Here is a 20,343-nt window from a genome sequence, read left to right on the forward strand (position 1 = left end):
TTAACTAACATGGCTACAGATATGATTATCATAGATGACTAATTATTAATCTATTTTTAATTATCCATTACAATTTTAAATGAGTTACATAAAACATACCTCAAACAAGAATATAGAAAATATACATATATATATATACAGTATAACAAAATTAACTTCAAGTTTGTATCAATAAACTAAAAATCTATACCAATGTAAAACATTTTTAAACAAGTTGTTCTTTAAAAGTAGGTTCATTAATTCTACCTTTTATCTTATCATCTCTATATCCTCCTATATATCTATATCGTATCCCCTTTTCTTTTTTAGAAAGAGATCACATTTATAATCAACCTGTTTTAAATAAAATATTGGTTTTTTCTCTGTCTACACCAGAGGGCTCTTCTGATTTGGGACAGAAGAATCTCTTAACCATTTTTTTTAAAGCAATATGTCTGGGTTTTAGAGGGGGAGTGACCAATTCCACCTCTAAAGCAGCTTGGTATATTTGGGAATTTGGGCGTAGCATCTCTTACTACTTTCCTGCTGGAGGGGGGCGCTGTATCTTTATGGGGAGGCAAAGAAAGTTTTAGGCCTATGGGGTAGTCCTTGAGGCTGTATTGTGGAGCCAGTTGCCTTGAAACCATTCTGGATGTTGGATCATCTGGGCCATGGTGTCATCAGAGATCTTTCAGGAGTCTTGGCTGGTGAAACCTGATGTATCTTAATCTGGAACAAATCCACAGCCTCTGGCTTTTTGTGGAAACAAAAGCAGAACCTCTTTTCCAAAGCAACATATCCTTAAATCCAAATTTTGAAGTTAAGGTACCTTTAAATATACATATTGGTTTAATTGAACATCTTTTTCGATCAAATGTTTTCTGCAGTTAAAAATCCCAAAGACAACACAATCCAGATTGTCTGTGTAATATTCATCTTTACGTGGTTTTTATATTAATTTATCTATTTTTTGTCTCTTTCAAGCCTACATATTGTGAATCTATTGCTTTAAACTGTAGTATTCTAAGATTGAAATGGCGCTGTGGCTGCTGGCTCTGCCCATTTCAGCTTCCCAACATGGCGGTGGTACGTTTTCCGCAGTTTTGTGTGTCATCATGTCTCAGAAATAGTGGGTCTACGCTTTTATTAAAGCAGCGTGTAGCCAGAAATCTTTTTTCTTTTTTTTTAATACTAGTAAAGACTAAATCTACCACACAGCATAATGTGCCCCTGGCAGACAACTCATTCCCACCATACTGCCGGTCAAACGCACATGCCAGGAACCCACCAGTGTTCAAACCTGCGTTTTGTGGCATCTAGCTGCCAGTATGAGACAAGAAGCAGGAACCTGGATTTGGCTCTGTTTTAGAATTGGTTATTAAATATTCTCAGGTTTAAGGTGGAAACTTGAGCCATTGGGTGCCATTTGTTGCTGGAGGGCTTCTCTCCAGGCTCCACCAAGCCCCGCAGTCCCACAATCCACTTATAAAATAATCACTCAGACGCTTATATTACTGATAAACTGTATGGCCATGGCAGGCTTCTTATTAACTGTTCTTATATCTTAAATTAACCCATTTTTATAAATCTATACCTTGCCACATGGCTGGTGGCTTACTCTGTGTCTTTACATGCTGCTTATCCTGGTGGTGGGTGGCTGCAGTGTCTCTCCCTCCTTCTTCCTGTTTCCCCAATTCTCTTCTCTCTTGTCCTGCCTATACTTCCTGCCTGGTCACTGGCCATCTGTGTTTTATTTATATAGAGTGATATCACCCAAGTCTCTCTAAGGAATGCTATCAGCTCTATTTAACTTTTACCTTGTATGAAAGTTATTGTTTATTAGGCTGTTTTGTTCTCTTTTTCCCTGTCAGAGTCATGTGGTGATACACTGTGTCCCCCAATATATTGTGCACCCTGCTGTGGGATGTTCTGTATGGCAAATGTGTTAATAAATAAAACACTGATTGGCCAGTAGCCAGACAGAAAGTATAGGTGGGACTAACAGAAAAGAGAATTAAGGAAACAGAAAAGAAAGGGAGAGACTGCCTGCAGCTGCAGTTAGGACAAGAAAGATGTAAGGTACCAGTAAGCCACGAGCCACGTGGCAAAATATAGGTTTAATAAAAATGGACTAAATATAAGAGTAAGAGCTAGACAATGATAGCCCTGAGCTAATGGCCAAACAGTTTAAATAATATAAGCATCTGTATGTTTATTTATAAGTGGACTGAGGGACTTGCTGGGGATTGGCGGGACCCAGAGAGAAAACTCCAGCTACAGCACCCTAATAAAGTTTATCTGAGAATCAGAGGAAAAAGACAGCCACTATATTAATCATAGAAGTCAGGCAATGGTAGCACATGCATTTAATCCTAGCATTCAGGAGGCATCTCTGTGAGTTCAAGGCCACACTGGGGAACAGAGCCAGGCATAGTACACAGGCCTTTAATCCCAACACTAACCATAGAGGTCTGGAAAGTCTGTACAGAACAGAAGGAAGTGATGTAGCTGGGTGGAGAGATGAAGTGAGATGCAGAACAGAAAGGCATATAGGTATGGGTATACAAGAAGCATGTGTCTTTGGAAGCTGAGGAGTTGATGAGGTGGCTATGGCTTATCTTAGTCCTCTGATCTCTCAGTTTTTCACCTCAATATCTGACTCTGGGTTTTTTATTAATATGACTCTTTAGCAATTTGTTTTACAGAGCCAGAGGGCCTGTCAGGAAAGAGGTTAAGCACAGACCAACTAAAGGCATGCTTGAATCTTAAGTGGGAGAGCCAAACTCCACACTTGGAGTCAGCATCTCAGCCCAAACTTAATCAAATCAAATCAAATAGGACAACCCACCTTGAAACAGCAGCCACTCTGTTTTCACATAGACGGGTCATTAGCCTAATTACTATCCGAGTTAGAGGTGATAAAACATGATGTGTGGAAAGTTACCTGTGTTAGCTTGAGATTTCAGGGCAGGGTGGAGGACCTGCACCAGGAGCCTGGAGTCTGCACAGCCACCGCTGCCATGTTTTGACTGAGTCCCTAGTTTTCTCCACTCTCCAATCACCTGCAGGCTTTTTTGTTCAAAATGCTTCATCCTGGGGCTCAAATAAAGGACAGAAATCTTTAACAGGATACTTAATGATCCTCTGTGTGATGAAAGTGGAGGGCCTCTTGGCTCCATTAGAGGAGTAGGAACCATTTCAGGTGATTTTAAAATTGCATCATTAAAAGGAAACTTCCTCATCCTCTGAGGCACCATGAAGCAAAAATGGTTCAATAATTGACACTGCTTTCTTGTTCTCAAGACTTTTATTGTGATTATTTTTTATTTTATTTTTATCTTTTGTTCCTGTGTCTGTTTTGAAGTAAACCAACCATATTTACTACAATTTAATCAACTTTATGCCATAGGTCTAAGCAATCTCCTACTAAACTCCACAGGGCAAACATATTGATTTCAAACTAACATTATTCTTGTAGGCATTATTCTGTCTTTAAACTTTCACCTGCACCTTACCAGGTTTTTAAACTTATGGATCCTTCTTGAGTTGGTTTGAAAGAAAATCCTCCCCAAAGGGAGTGGCACTGTTACGAGGTGTGGCCTTATTGGAGGAAGTGTGTCACTGTGAGGGAGAGCTTTGAGGTCTCTTTTCTCAATCTTCATTCAGTGTGACAGTCAGTCAAGTTTCTGTTGCCTCTGAGTCAATATGTAGGGACTCTCAGCTTCAGCACCATATCTGCCTGCGTGCCGCAATGCTTTCTGCCATGATGATAATGACTGAACCTCTGAAACTTAAGTGAGCCACCCTAATTAAGCGCTTTCTTTATAAGAGTTGTCATGTCATTTTTCTCTTCATGGCAATAAAGAACCTCAGACGGGGCCCCAGCTGGATCAGGCCCTCAGAATAGGTGAGACAGTTGATTGGCTTGATCAGTTTTGGGAGGCAGCTAGCAGTAGACCAAGTCCTGTGCTCATTGCATGAGTTGGCTGTTTGAAACCTGGAGCTTATGCAGGGTCTCTAGGCTCAGTCTGGAGAAGGGACTGGATCTTCCTGGACTGAATCTACCAGGTTGATTGCAGTCCTCGGGGGAGGATTTGCCCTGGAGGAGGTGGGAATGGGGGTAAGCTGGGGTAAGGGAGGAGGTGGGAGGGGGAGAATAGGGGAACCCATGGCTGATATGTAGAACTGAATGGTATTGTAAAATATGATAAAGTAAAGGGAAAAAAAAGAACCTCAGACACTTCTTTGGGAGCCAAGGGCAGATTTTTTTAAAGTGAAATTAAAGAACTTCTCTAAGCACTTTAGCAAAACAAAAAAAAACAAGATGCAGAAAACAAACTGTTATGGAGTTTGAGACCATCAAGGGAAGACCATAGACTCAATAGAACTATAATTTTAAATATGTATTAATTAGCTTCTCCCAGGCAACAATCTCTCAGTCAAATGAGGTTGCCATGAGAAAGGGGTGACAGGATTTTTAAAGGTGAAAACAGCAAGAAGACCTTGAGTAAAGCAAGCTAAGACTGCTCTACTCTGCCAAGATTAGGTAGTTAAGGCCACCTTAAGACAGTGCTTAATGTAAGCAGGGAACAGAAGCCAAAAGAAGCTTGTCATAGCATAACAGGTAGATAGTCATGACTATACATTTCTGGGTGGGAATCACTGAGTCAGGGTTACTAGGAACATATCACCAGGGTGGATCAAGAGACAAATGGCTTGTGGGCACAGTCTAGCACAAAATGGAGTATCTTTGGTGTGCTGGCTAGTGTTATGCTAACTTGACACAATCTAGAGTTATCTGAAAGGAGGGAACACCAGGTGGGAAAATGCCTCCATAAGATACAGCTGTTAGGGAGTTTTCTTAACTAGTAGAGGGCCCAGCCCATTGTGAGTGGGACCATTTCAGAGCCAGTGCTCCAGGTTCTATAAGAATGTAAGTCATGGGGATTAATTAATTTCTTTGACATTTTCATGTGTTCCCCTGTTGCACTCTTTAATCTACACATTTATTGTGGCTCTACTCACTCTTGATGATATCTCCCATACTCATGACCCACATCTGGACTCTACTTGAGCCAAACCTGCAGAAATAAGAGTCCCAAATGGCCAAGGTTTCCAGTATGAGTACCTGAGATGAGAAATAGAGAAAATGCGATATAAATAAGACAAAAACAATAGCTGATGCCTTGTGCCAGTCAAGTTCCTTAAGAAGTACAGTGTCTTATACACTATTTGCAGGTAAAAATGACAAAGGTTAGCAGAGAGCTAAGCCAGGAAATGTTGGAAAAAAGAACATGATACTGCAGACACAGCTGCCTTAGGACTGATAACCACTGCCCAGAGGGAAGAGTTGGGTCCCCAGAAACTGAAACCTTAACACCGAGGCACTGGCTCTAGGATCAGACCAGCCTTACCAAGCCCATTCCTGGACAAGGACACAGAACCTTAGTTCCCTTTGTCCTTTCATCAGGACCTCTAAGGAAGTCTTAGATCGATCTGGCTCCTCACAGATTATAGTGGCCCTGTCTGTCTCCCACCATGGAGATGAAGGGACTTATGGAAAGTGAAGGACCAAGTGAATGGGCAGTGTCAGGAGAGATGTGCACAGGAGAATCCAGGCAGGTGTAGCAGAAGGCAGATGGAACTTAAGGGGGCAGCTGAATCATTCTGACGGGACTTCCATGATCTGTATTCTGCTAGAGTTTACATAAGATTGTTTAGATATTTGGAAAATTAAACCAATCAATACCAGAAACCAGTAAAGCACTTTTTAGTTGTCTCAGTGGCAAATTTTTGAGGTTTTACTTGAATGTCTCTGTCAATGTCTCATTCTGTGGAAGCCTAGAGCCTGTTCATCCTCCTGCTTCAGCCACTCAAGTACATGTACCACCACTCCAACTGCAAGTTCATGTCTTTTAAATTTGTTAAAGTATTTTTATGTGTCTGGATGCAATGTCTACATGCTTTTCTATGTAACGCATACATGCAGTGCCCTCAGAGGCCAGAAGAGGGTGTTGAGTCCCTGGAACTGGAATTTTTTTAATTTTATTTTTCTTTATTAAGAAATTTCTACTCACTACTCATGCTATCCACAGACTCCCCTCCTCCCTCCTCCCACCCCCAGCCCTCTTTCCCAAGCCACCCAACATCCCCACATCCCCCAAATCGAGGTCTCCCATGGAAGTCAGCAGAGTCCAGCTTACTGAGCCTAGGCAGGTCCAAGCCCCTTCCCACTGCACCAAGCCGTGAAAGGCATCACAACCACAGGCACCGGATTCCCAGAAGCCTGCCCAAGCACCAGGGACAGATCCCGATCCCCCTGCCTGGGTGCCCCCCAAACAGTTCGAGCCAAACAACCATCTTCCATGTCCAAGGCCTAGTCCAGTCCCATGGGGGCTCCACAGCCACCAGTCCACAGTTCATGGGCTTCCACGAGTGTGGCCAGTCATCTCTGCATGTCCTTCCATCATGATCTCGACGTCCCTTGCCTGCAGTATCTCTCCTCTCTCTCATCAATTGAATTCCCAGAACTCAGCCTGGTACCTGGCCATGGATCTCTGTATCTGCCTCCATCTGTCTCTTGATGGAACTGGAATTACAGATGGTTGTTAGCCATCATGTGGGTGCTGGGAACCAAATACCATTTCTCTTCTAGAGCTGTCAGTGTTCTTAACCACTGAGATATCTCTCCAGCCCTTTAATTAATTTCTTAAATACTTTAGAGACCTTGACAATTTTTTCAAGGTGTGGCTAAGCTCATTGAACAATGGTGGTCCTTCCCTAAAGATACAAGAGCCTCACACTTTGTGTGAGGATTGCAGGATGCACCCTATGCCCTAATCCCCATTGGGAACTGAAGTCCAGGAACAAGAGGATGACAGGTTCCTATCTGATGTGGACAGGCTTTCACACCCTCCAGGCAACCTTGGGCTGTGAGCTTCAGAGAAATTGGAGCAAAGGAGGTTTCTTGTACCTCAGCTGTAATGGACAGGATTCTCTCACCTTTGAACAGAAGACTGTCACATAGACTGGCTGTGACCCTCCATCCAGGAGATCAAGATCTTCTGGAGACAAGTGTGGCCAGACTTGATCTAGTTAAAACTTTCTTGTAGGACATATGTTCTGTTCAGCTTCAGAGCCATCTGGCTTCATTGAGGAACTTTCTGCTAGATACAGGTACTGAATGTCACCAGGGTTAGTTCCAGCATCCAGGGAAATTCCTGTGGCCAAGAGGCTTTTTCCATGGAATTTGTGGGTCTTGGTCCTCCTTTGAGTGTACAATGGTGGTATAAATCTAAGGTGACGCCTGGAAGTTAGAGTATAGGGTCTCCTTCAGAGCCATTGCTGGATCTCTCAGATTGGAAAGGAGGGTTTTCCAGATGTTGCCTGGATCTCACACAGGGCCCCACATGTAGAAGAAGAGGCTTCCTCTTTCTAACAGCCCCTTGTCTAAGGCAGAGGTTGGCTTGTAGGAGGAGAAAGAAGCAGGTGGGAATGGCTGGGTTCAGAGCCATCCTTATGGAGCTAAAATAGAAGAGGATCAAACCCAGAGCTGTGCTCCAGATTCTATTGCAACCTACCCAAGTCATATGACCTGCAAAAGGTCCTTTTACTGTTGCTCAGGTCTTACTTTTAGAAAGGTCAGGTTGGGGTCAGAGAGATGGCTCAGTGGGTAAGAGCACTGGTAGCTCTTGTAGAGGACCCAGGTTGAATTCCCATACCAATGTGGCAGCTTAAAACCATTTTTAACTCGTTCTAGGGAATCCAATGTGCTCTGTTGACTTTTGTGAGCACTAGGTATATACATGGTAGAAAATACATTCATGCAGGCAAAACAATACACATAAAATAAATTATTTAATACATCTAAATATTAGAAAGGTCAAGCTTTCTATTTTTATTTGGCTTTCTCTTCTTTAAAAGCAGTCTCATAATGCCCCTTGCATCCACTCACCAACTTCCTGCCTCTACCTTCATAGTGCAATGATTATTGGCATGTATCACTTGCTTTGGGACCTGACACATAAAGTTTAAAACTTTATCTAAGTCTTGTGACAGACACAAATGAGTGTCCTGGACATCTGTGGAGGAAGACACTTGTCATCAGTCTTGGGTCAACTCCAGGACTCCAAGAATGAGGGCCACAGTCAGCTGACTGTACTTGGAGAATCCCTCACTTGTCCCCTAGAGACTGTGGAGCTGGCTTTGTCATAGGCACAGCCCACCCAGGTCGAATTTATAGCCCCTGTAACATTGAGTCTCTGTCCCCTTGGTGCCTGTTGTTCATTTATTCCCTGTGTTGGAAGGAGGAACTGCTGGCCTGTGACAGCAGGGACACCATGTCCTCTCATCATCAACATGTAAATAAGGGATGGATCCTCAAGAGCATCAAGGCCATTGGAGCTGAGCCCAGCCTCCCACAGTCTATAACCACTGGGAGTTGTGGCCACTAGGAAGGGGTGGCTGGAGTGAATATGAACAAGGTGGTTCTGGATGACACTCCATGGGGAGATAGAGAGGTCTCACTCTCACTAACTCTCCTCATCTTCTCCCAGGCCTCCAAGAGGTGAAGATGACCCACAGGAAGTACCCAGTAGACAGAATCACTCTGACATGTTGGGCTTTTAGTCTTTATCATTGTGTGGCCACCCTGGCCTGGCTTCAGGATGGGAGGCCAGTACAACAGCATAGCTTTGGGCCTGGGACCATCCTGCCCAGTGGGGATGGGACCTACCAGACCTGGGTGTCTATTTGGGTTCTTCCTGGATGAGAATCAGAGTTCACTTGTCACTTGAGGCACCAAACCCACAACATTGAAGTCCCTGTTGTCCTTGTTGAGAAAACGGGACAACCATCCACCTCAGGGGGTAGAGTCAGAGAAAATGCTGGTGAAGTAGAATCACTACAGCTGTGGTTGTGGCCTCTAGGACAGCAAGTCAGGAAAACTGGTGGAAGCCACCAGTTCTGCTTCTGCCCTGGTGGCTTCTGCTTTTCTGCCATGTTGGTATTTCCAGCCCATGCCTAGAGCAGCAAGGACACACAGGACAGCAAGAGACTAGGTGAGCATCCCTGCAGGGTGTGGGAGAGGGTGGAAGGAATGATGGCAGGCCTTTTCTTCTCTTCTCTTTGTAAATTGTACAGCTGGAAAAGTAGTCACATAAGCACATTTGGCCCACTGGTGAATGGAAGAACCCAAGGAGCCACCATCTGAGACCTGTTAATCTGCCTCACTGTTGGCAGGCAGCGCCCCTGGTGGAAGTACAGTGCTGCTTCTCCTGTGTTTTATATTATGAAACACAGGGACAGGAAAGCAGGCTGGACACTCAAAGCAAAGTCCAGATTGTGGTAGACAACATGTCCCTGTCTCTTCACCAAATCCATAGAAAACAACCAAATAATAAAAGGGAGACTTGATAGCCCAAAAGATGATTAAGCATCCTTTACCAGATGATGATGTCTATTCCAATATCATCTGATTCAAACATGGAAACTTCTCCTCAAAAGATATTCATGAAACATCTGGGAGAGAGTGTATGTGTACATAAATACAGACATTTAAAGATTTTGAAGGTATTTTAACCCTGTGGTGTCTTTAAGCCTATTAATAATCAAATGGATCTTTGAAGATCCAATACAGGACTTCTGGTCTATCTTCTAGGTTGAACTACTCTCTTTCTACCTTCAGCCATGCCAGCCTAAAATGATCATAGCAAAACCTGTTGAATGTTAATACTCCTTCACAATAAAAGGAAGTGAACAGGTCCTCCCAACCGATTTTATTTTAAAAATAAAAAAGGGAGAGCTATCAATATTACTGTAATGAATTTTAAAATTAAAAATGTTACAAAGATAAAAAGATATACTATTAAAATAATAAAATGTTGTAAAGATAATTATTTTAATAAATAAAATTCATGTATAAAGGTTAAATGAATATACAGTTGCAGAATAAAAACTAAAAGGCTTTTGTAAGTTATGAATTTCTGAGTAAGATATATATATATAAGAAAAAATAATATATATGATATTAAAGTTTGTAAGGTCTAAAGTTAACAATTACAAAAAACTGACTAGAATGTGGTCAAATCAGGTTATTTAAAAATATCTGGTTTTAAAAATACTACATGGTGGTTATAAGTATCAGAGTGAGGTAACTGGTATTCTTCAGTAGTTTTTTCAGCCTACGGGTTGTGACTCCTTTGGGTTCACATACCAGACATCCTCCATATCAGATATTTATGTTAAGATATACATTAATAGCAGTAGCAAAATTATAATTATGATGTGCAACAATATAATTTTCAGCTGGGTGTCACACAACATGAGAACTGTATTAAATGGTTAAAGCATTAGGAAGCTGAGAACCACTATTCTAGATGTTTCCCATGTGGGGCCTGTACTGTTCCCTCTAATTATTGGATGTCATCCACAATTCCTGATTATAGTTGGTGGTCATTACGGATGTGTCCCTCCAACCTGAGTGACCTGTTAGGCCTATGGCTTTGAGATCTACTAGGGTTAGATATAATGTTTCAGACATCAGTTCATTCGTCACTTGAGTTTTCGCAATCTCTAATATCCACAGGTTACCCATTAGATAAACATTTCCCAGTATGCAGTGATAGTCTGGTGACCTGTTTTCAGAGTGGAATTCCCCTTGGGTGGTGTGCTCCAGGCTCTAAGAACTCTGTGCCTCTGAGTGAACAATATGAGGCACTGGTCAACTGGTTGACTTGTCCTGAAAATCCTTATGGGATCTGGATGAAGACAACTTTCTAGGACCCCTGCATTGCACACATCCTGTTATAGTGTCTCCTGAGGGAAAGGTTCAGCCAGAGCTTTGAATGTTAGCCACAGTCCAAGGCAGTGTGAGCGTTGATGGGATATATTGAGAAATGAGAAATTATGACATGGACATCAATTGGAGTCACTGCCTGTGTTAACCTTTCATGTATGTTACTGACTGGGAATTTCTCTTTTAAGGGTGTGGTTGAACACTTCAAAATGAATTGCATGGAATTAAATGCATGCATCATCGTACCTGTCCTTTTAATGTTATTTTAAAGTCAGCATGCAAAGGAACAGGTTTCATCATGTTTTTTTTGCACATATGTATCATTGTAGACCGTTCTCTTTGTTCCCTTACACTCCCCTCCCCTGTCTCTCCTGCCCTGCACTGATCCCCTCCTTCTGTTATGCAGCCCTTCGATCTGCTTTCAGGTCACGTGATTCCTTACAGCATCCTTAGACCAGTGGTTCTCAACCTTCCTAATGCTGCGACCCTTTAGTACAGTTCCTCATATTGCAGTGACCCCCAAAACCATAAAATTAGTTTTTGTTTCTACTTCATAACTGTAATTTTGCTACTGTTATGAACCATTATATAAATATTTGTTTTTTTCTCATGGTCTTAGGTGACTCTTGTCAAAGTGTCTTCAACCCCAAAAGGATTGCTACCATAGGTTAAGAACCATTATTTTAGACATTAGCTCTTACCCTTTTCTCTCACGATCCCCTTTCTACTTTAAACTCACACACGCGCGCGCGCGCGGCGCGCACACACACACACACACACACACACCATGCACATAAGTTTATATCTAGATATCTAAATGAGAGGAAACATGCAGTTTTGTTTTTCTGAGATGGATTTTTGTGACATAATGGCCCAGAGATTTCAGGAATATGGGGTGTAACAGGGGACTGACAAAGTGCTTGACCATTTATAATCCAAAGTAGGCTCTTTGAATCCTCCAGAAAAAGCTGACATGTTCACCATAAGCCATGTTCTCTGGTCACATCATACACTAAGAATCAGATAGAATGGATGTGTAGCAAAGGTTCTTTGTAAGCACATAAACATGAAACCACACCAAGTTATTCGGATATTACATTTTTAATACATCAAAACATGCCTAGTGTGTGTGTGTGTGTGTGTGTGTGTGTGTGTGTGTGTGTGTGTTGTAATCACCAGTGTTCATACATGTGTGTACATGCACGTGGAGACCAAGGCCAACTTCAGGTGTTTCTGTGTTGCCTTCAACTTTATGTTTTGAGACTTTATCTTCCACTGAACTTAAAGATGTTCAAGTTGGCTAGACTGATGGGTAGTGACCCCTCCAGGTCTATCTACCTCTGCTTTCACCCTAGCACTGGGGTTATAGGCTCTTACTACTATGCCTAACTTTTCCATGGATGATGGGGATCCAAATCAGATCCTGTGTTTGTGCAGCAAACAAGTTACTTTCTGAGCCACATCCTCAGCCCCAAGATACTCCCAGTTCTTCAATGTAGATCCAAACTTACTATTTCAAACTGGCTGGCCTGCTCTACAGCCCCAAAGTGGATAACCTTTGAGTTGGATACTATGATGATTGTCATTATCAGAGTCTGTGTGACATTCTGTCAGGGATGGGAGAGCCCACATTATCATCACACTCTCCACTCGATCATAATCCAGGACAGGTCAGACTAGACTAGTAACCTAGAGCTTTCCCTCTTTAGTGTACTTTGGACTTCTGTGAAAACAGAGAACAGGACTTCCTCTAACAGAGCTGTGAGGGAAGAGGAGAGTACTGCTCCCCTGAGTAAGATTAAAAGCTCATAGTGTGTTATTATTGTTTGTGCAGTCCAGATGGTGATATAATCTCGACTCTTCCTATGGTTGCAACCAATGATGACTAGTGATCTTAGGTATAAAGCTGGCTCTGAGACTCAGGCACTGCCTTCTGTTCTCACAGGTGGTTGATGCTGCTGATATCCTGGAACCTGAAGTTCCAGGCATGCTGGGTCCTGTGTTGGAGCATAGTGAAATGGAGACCAACACACCTTTCTGAAGTAGAGAAATGTGGCAATATGGGTGCATAGACAGGAAGTATGTATCTGGCCTCATCTAATAAGCCTCAGCACAGAACAGGTGCTGTGCAGCAATTTGTCCTCCTTCTCTCCCCACAGTTTGAAAAGAATCCTCTGTTCCACACTTTAGAACACATGTCCTTGACACACTTGTTCAGGCTAGCTGTAAATTTGGTGGTCCTGAAGGAAGAAAAGTCAATTATCTAGATGCAATACCAATACTTCATAGACGATAGCATCCACTCAAGGAATAACCATTGATTTTATTTCTTCCCCCTAGGGTTTGCCTGGTTGAAGCAGATACACCTACCTCCCAGTAGGACAAAGATCAGGGAATATAGTGGAAGAATGATAGCAATCTAAAAACAAAAGCCTGGACCAAGGACACTTTGGCTCTGGTTCCTCCATGGGTTGCAGAAAAGGGGTTATAAAGGTTAGGATTCAGGGAATCTGCTATGAAACTGTGTCTTCTAGATATTTTAGTGAAGCTGCACCCATGAGAGTTTAACCATAGGGTCCCCAAACAAGACATGAACAAGGACCCCTCCAATGGACATTTTGACATGTGTGGAAAAAACTCACAGGGCCCAACCTGTAGATGAAGAGCTATAAGCAATTGATGACTAGTGAGAGAGGAGAATTAGCCTTTTCCCAGGGATGAGCCTCCTAGTTGGTTTTTCAATTCCAAGACATCAGCCCTAGAAACACACAAGCAACACTAAAAGACCAAAACAGTTGTATTTATGTATTTATTTCTTTAAGTATATGTATGAATACAGAAATAGAGAGAATAATGGTAATGGAAAGGCTTAAGCAAGGAGTAGAGAGATAAATAAGGGACCTGTGTGAGGTTAAGGAAGTACTAAAAAGCCATATGGTCAATCCACTAGGGGTGTATTTGTCAAGAATACTGACTCTCCCTCTCATAGCAACTCTGAATTGACAGTATCTTCTGACCTAGGGTGGGACTTCAAGCTACCATCTGTATGTTGGCATTTTGTCTGGCTTGAGCTTGTGCAGCTCTCATGCATGATGCCTTAACTGCTGTAAGTTTATTTGTGCAAGTGAACAGGCTGAGAACACAGGATCTTATAATTTATTAGTTTTAACCAATGCACCACTCAAATGGCCCATATCTCAAATGTCATCATAGAAAATCACCATATGAGCCAGGTGTGGTGATACATGCTTACAATCAGGGTGCAGGAGGATTGCCACAAGTTTGAGGTTAGCCTGTGCTCCATAGGCGAAGTTCTCCACTATAAAACCACTTTGGAGCACTCCACCCTAACTGGGATGTTTTATCAAAATCCTCTCCCAAAGCTTAGGGAGCTAAATGAAGAGGAGATGGAAAGGTTGTAAGAGGCAGAAGTGGAAAATGATTCCAAGGAAACAGCAGCTTCCAAATACAACAGGGATGATAGCCATATGAATTGACAGACACCATGGCAGCATGCCGAAGACTTGAACAGGTTCAAGTCAGACAAAATCTTATTACTGAGAGAGTAAGTAGACAATAGTCCTGACACTAATGAAGAAGGTATTTACAATTGATTCCCACTGGAAAAAGGAAAATCACTTTTCTTCAAAGGAGTGTTACCAACCATATCAATTACACCCCATAGTAGGCCTGTTCACAGAAGAGGTTGGCCAACACAAATGAACTCAATATTTTTGTGTATTATTTTAGTTTGGTTTACTCTTGTTTTATCTTCTTTGGATTTTTTTTGAGATTTCCTTAATATTTTTATGTTGAATTATAATCTATTTTGAATTAAAAAAATCTATCTCAGAAAACACCCAATGGATATCAACCTTATTAGTAAAAACAATAAGCCATCCATGCCTAGCTATAATGTATTTACAATAAATTATTTTTATATACACTGACCAGATTATTACACAAACAAGGTAAAAATACAGTATTTTACATACATTTAAAAAGAATAATATTTTCACATAAGTTTATAAAGCGTGTAACCCAAAACCTGGCTTGATGTTGAATTCTGTTCTGGCAGAAACCTTAAGACATTTACAAACTAAACTTCACAGACCTGTTGATGTGTATTTCTTAAAGTATACCATTTGTATCAGACAGTACACAATCATTAACAAAAAAACAAAATCTGTGTTTGACATTGAAGAATACTGTATAGTCTCTATTCTGAGAACAGAGCAAGGGGAAGGAAATCCAAGATATGCTATGAAAGGATTACCCACCGTGTCCCTACTAAGGTAGCATTGCACACTCCCAGTCTGTTAATAATGACACCCAAAGGTTCCAAAATTTCAGGTGAGCTAGACTATTCATCTTTAAAAGTCTTGAAAAGTTACAAAGGTATCAGCACCTTCCCTCCTCTTCAACAATAAAAGTCAACAAGAAACTAAGCTCAGTGCCAAATGTCTTATTGGCACTGACCTGTTTGGTGGCTAAAACTAAAGATGGAAATATCCCAGATTTGATCAGAATAAATAGAAGGTGAATATTCCAGTCTAAGTAATTATTCTCTAGATGAGTGCTAAAGGTGAAAACTACCTTGTCACCATTTATTGCTTTGAAACAGGCACACATACTTTCAATCCTGGCACAAATCTTTTGATTTCTAAATTGGAAAACACAGTGTCTGAGCCACTTGGAAGTCAAGGAAGGTGTGCTCTTGATCACTAGGAGGGAACTGCTGAAACTCTCCCATCCACAATTCACATCCTTACAAGAGCCCTTAATTCCTCATTTGGTAAAACTACTCACTTTTGTGATGGCTGACAGCTCAGGGACACTGTGGTATCTGTTGTGGAGGTTCTGCATTGTGTGCCTTGAAACAACTTATTAGCTTCTTAAGATCAGGTTTGCGACATCCCTGACATGAATACTTGGCTAGGCATTTAGGAATGCATTGTGTCCAGTGAAGGTACTCAGTGTCGTTGACCATCAAATGATTTTTTACAAGCAAGAGAACTTCCAACAATTCAACAGATTTTGTCTTTTCTGTTTCCAAACTGAGAAAGCTTTGCCTTTGAAGAGCTTTTACCTGTTCCTTCTTGTATATCAAGACTCAATATTTTTATCCTTTCTGAAGTATGTCAATGCAATATCATGGTACATGTTTCCATTTCACCTTCCTTAGAGCCAAGAATTTATTCAAAATATTGACAGCCAGAAGGAAAGTTCCACTGTAAGATGCAAAAAAGTTAAACTTACATCTTCTACTGGCGTTTCTCAACCTTGAACACAAACTCATCATTCTCTGGGGTAGCCTTGACCAATCAGCCATTTTTTCACTAGGTTGGACTCTGTCCTTGATCCAAGAAGAAGTTCAAGGATCTGAGTAGCTGGACACCTTCACCATCTGCAGGATTTGGTTCTGCAGCTGTGAGCGACCCATGCTTCCCAGAGATCAAGGACAAGCCTCTTCAGTGGTGCCTTGTACCTGCATCCAATCTCACTGCTACAGCTGTTCACCACAAAGATCATGCTGCATCATGCTCCTCGGTGGGGCACATCTCTAGCTCTACCTCAGTGTCCTCAGGTGACACTGTGGTAGCTTTGTTTTTTTGCTTTTTTAAAAACATTCGTTCACTTTTTTTTATTAAGAAATTTTCGTTTTACATACCAACCACAGATCCCCCTCCCCTCCTTCTTTCCATCCTTCTAGTTTTCCCCCCAACCCTTCCTGTTGCCACCTTCTCCAAGGCAAGGTCTCCCATGGGGAGTCAAGAGAGCTCAACACACTCAGTTGGGGCAGGTCCAAGCCCCTCCCCTGCATCAAGGCTGTAAAAGATGTTCTACCATTGGCAGTGGGTTCCAAAAAGCTCACTCATGCACAAGGGATGGATCCTGATGTAAGAAGAATTGCTAAATGTATTATTGATAAAAAACCCAGAGCCAGATATTGGGGTGAAAACTGAGAAATCAGAGAGCAAGCCAGCCATGTCTTACCTGTAGGAATTCCTTAGCCCAAGAGAAAGCTACTTTCTGTATACTCACACCTATATCCCTTTCTGTTCCTGTCCTTATTTCCTCTCTCTGCCCAGCTACATCACTTTCCTCTTTCCTCCTAGCTCTATTATTTCCTGTCTCTCTGTAGAGACCTCCAGACCTCTATGGTTAACTAGCACTGGGATTAAAGGCATGTGCCACCATGCCTAGCTCTGTTCCCAGTGTGGCCTTGAACTCACAGAGATGTGGACAAATCTCTGCCTCCCAAATGCTAGGATTGAAGGCATGCGCTACCATTGCCTGGCCTTTATGTTTAATATAGTGGCTGGAATTTTTTTTGTTGTATCTCCATGCAGTTTTTTTATTAGAACACAAATAATTATATTACCACATTCTGATCCCACTGCCAGGTAGTCCTTAAGCAGATCATGCTACACAACTGTCTCATGTATGCAGAGGTCTTAGTCTAGTCCAGTCCTATGGAGGCTCCAGAGATATTGGTCCACAGTTCATGAATTCTCACTAGTTTGGTCTGGTTGTCTCTGTACATTTCCCCATCATGATCTTGATGCCCTTTGCTCATATAATCCATCTTGTCTCTCTGAATGGATTCCCAGAGCTCATCCTGGTGCTTGGCTGTGGATATCTCATTCATCTGCTTCCATCAGTTACTGGATAAAGGCTCTATGATGACAGTTAGTGTATTCACCAATCTGATTACTGTGGTAGACCAGTTCAGGCACCCTCTCCACTATTTCTAGTAGTCTAAGGTGGGGTCATCCTTATGGATTCAGGGAACTTCCCTAACACCTGTTTTCTCTCTATCCCCACAATGTCTCCCTCTATCAAGATATCTCTTTCATTGCTCTCTCACTCCATCTCTATTCCAGCTTGATCATTCCATTCCCTTAGTTCTCATACTCTATCCCCTACCCTCCATTGCACCTCTTCCTCCAGTTTACTCATGGAGATCTCACCTCCCAGGGTGATCCGTGCATTCCTTTTATGGTTCTCCTTGATACCTAGCTTCTCTGGAGCTGTAGGTTGTAGTATGGTTATCCTTTGCTTTTCATCTAGTATCCACTTATGAGTACATATCATGTTTGTCCTTCTGAGTCTGGGTTACCTCACTCAGGATGATATTTTCTAGTTCCATCCATTTGCCTGCAAATGTGATGATGTCATTGTTTTTCACTGCCTAGTTGTATTCCATTGTGTGTATGTGCCATATTTTTCTTTTCCATTCTTAAGTTGAGGGGCATCTATGTTGTTTTCAGGTTCTGGCTATTACTAATAATGCTGCTATGAACATAATTGAGCATGTGTTCTTGTGGTATGATTGAGTGTTCTTGGGTATATGCCCAAGAGTGCTATTGCTGGGTCTTGTGATAGACCGTTCCCAGTTTTCTGAGAAAACCCCATACTGATTTCCAAAGTGGCTGTACAAGTTTGCATTCCAACCAACAGTGGAGGAGGTGTCTCCCTCTTGATCCACATTCTCATTATTGGGGCTGGTGATCCAAAGAATGTCTGACAAGGAAGCTTGCTACATTTGCCATCCAATGCTTAGCACGTAAATCCATGTAAGGCCTGAAAAAGCTGAAAAAAAAATCGAACACAGACTCAGATACAACTTCCTGGTGTGGTCTCTTGGGTAGGCCAAATGCTTGCTGCATATAAAGGTATGGCTCTTCTAAAAGGCCCTGCTGTACAGCTGAGCACTTATAAATCCAGCATGCTACTCATCTGGAGTATAAATGCCTGGCTAGCATGGACACAGAAGCTTCCCAGAGATGGGATGATGAGGCATGGCTGGGACAGTTAGGCTCAGCTCCCTGTGGCTGCCTGTGGACCCAAAGTGAGTGGATCCAGCCATCAATGAGCTATGGGCTAAGGCAGCTGCATCATGGCTTGCAAAATTAGAAGATGTCCTTTTCCTGCTCAAATATAACAACAACAATAAAAACTTTAGCTGACTTGTGCACACTGCAATTCCATACTTGTATTAGTGCAGATACATTTTACCTTTAAAAGTTTGTGTGTTTCCAAAAACATAAGCAAAGAATGCAAGAGATAGATATTGCCAGCCTTACTCTCCTGGAGATCTCAGACCTCAACGAACTTCTGAAGAAAACATTGAAGATCCAGGATGTTGGCCTTATGCCAGTGGGTGGCATGATGTCTGGTGCCGTCCCTGCTGCACCTACAGCCCCTGAGGTGACTGATGAAGAAGACATCCCCAAAAAGAAAGAACGGACACATTTCACTGTCCGCCTGACAGAAGCAAAGCCTGTGGACAAAGTGAAACTGATTAAGGAGATCAAGAACTATGTCCAGGGCATAAACCTTGTGCAGGCCAAGAAGCTAGTGGAGTCCCTGCCCCAGGAAATCAAAGCAAACGTCGCCAAAGCTGAGGCTGAAAAGATCAAGGCAGCCTTGGAAGCAGTGGGTGGGACTGTAGTTCTGGAGTGACACCCTTGTTCTGAGGACTTTTGGACTGGGGTCCCTGGGACCTGGGCACAGGCCTTCTCACACCTGCTTCACTCCCAGGTAGTGTGTTGGGAGCAGCAGCTACTGACGCTGGTGACCAAATTCTGCTGGAGAGGACAGACAGACCTATTGTGATGGGATGGCAGTTGCAGCCTGAGAGCTCTCGAGAGATTGCCTTGGGAACTTACAAAGTGAACACCTCCCTGTTGGCTACTGAGAAAATACATGATGAGGCTAAAAAAAAAAGAAAAAGAAAAGAAACTTACATAAGAGATATAAAGTTTATGAGGTTGAGAAACATAAAAGCTTAATTGTTTATCTAAGGAGATGTTTTCAGGTCTAAAAATATGCTTTAGATGCTAATACAAGTAATGATAAAACTTGATTATCAAAATAGATAGATAATAGAGTATTTCTCCAAATATCCAAATACAAATGGACGGACTGTAGAATGAATTTAAAGAGTCTATTAATAAAAAAAAAAACCCAAGGCCAGTTATTGGGTGAATGCTGAAAGATCAGAGAAGCAGAACAAACCACATCCAACCTCACTTGCAACTTTTCAGCTGATCTGTTCCTCAGACAGAAAGCCTCTGAGTTCTCAACCAAATGGATCTCAGCTGTACTGCTGCTAAAAAGTCTTGAAGTTTAAAAGCTTCTAGTTCCTGATCCTCATGTCTTATATACCTTTCTGCTTCCTGCCATCACTTCCTGGATTAAAGGTGTTGGTCTTTCCCAAGAAATACATGAGATCTCAAGTGCTGGATTAAAAGGTTGGCTCACCATGCTGGTTGTTCTAGTATGGCTTTGAACCATATAATCCAGATAATCTCTGCCTCAAGAAAAGCAGATTAAAGGCATGTGCTACCACTGCCTGACCTCTATGTTTAATATAATAGCTGTTCGTTCTCTGACCCCCTTTCATGGTGTCCCAGATTCCTGGATGTTTTGTGTTATGACTTTTTCAGTGTTAGTGTTTCCTTTGACTAATGAATCTATTTCCTCTATTTTATCTTCAATGCTAGAGATTCTCTCTTCTATCTCTTGCATTCTTTGCTTATGCTTGCATCTGTAGTTCCTGT

General features: G+C 42.0%; 1 protein-coding gene and 1 pseudogene across 1 annotated transcript; both read left to right on the plus strand.

Moving 5' to 3' along the window:
- Positions 1-6,853: 6,853 nt before the first annotated feature.
- LOC114686214 lies at positions 6,854-9,004 on the plus strand (annotated as a pseudogene).
- Positions 9,005-18,820: 9,816 nt separating this feature from the next.
- LOC114686213 (39S ribosomal protein L12, mitochondrial-like) lies at positions 18,821-19,348 on the plus strand. Its single transcript, XM_028860870.2, has one exon. The coding sequence runs from the start codon at positions 18,836-18,838 to the stop codon at positions 19,241-19,243; it is 408 nt and encodes a 135-aa protein (XP_028716703.2). The 5' UTR covers positions 18,821-18,835; the 3' UTR covers positions 19,244-19,348.
- The last annotated feature ends 995 nt before the right edge of the window (positions 19,349-20,343 follow it).

Source organism: Peromyscus leucopus, chromosome 1, assembly GCF_004664715.2.
Source record: "Peromyscus leucopus breed LL Stock chromosome 1, UCI_PerLeu_2.1, whole genome shotgun sequence".
NCBI lineage: Eukaryota > Metazoa > Chordata > Mammalia > Rodentia > Cricetidae > Peromyscus > Peromyscus leucopus.

What these genes read in the sequence shown, in the direction of transcription:
- LOC114686213 (XM_028860870.2), top strand. Translation starts at nt 18,836, where the DNA reads ATGCAAGAGATAGATATTGCCAGCCTTACTCTCCTGGAGATCTCAGAC.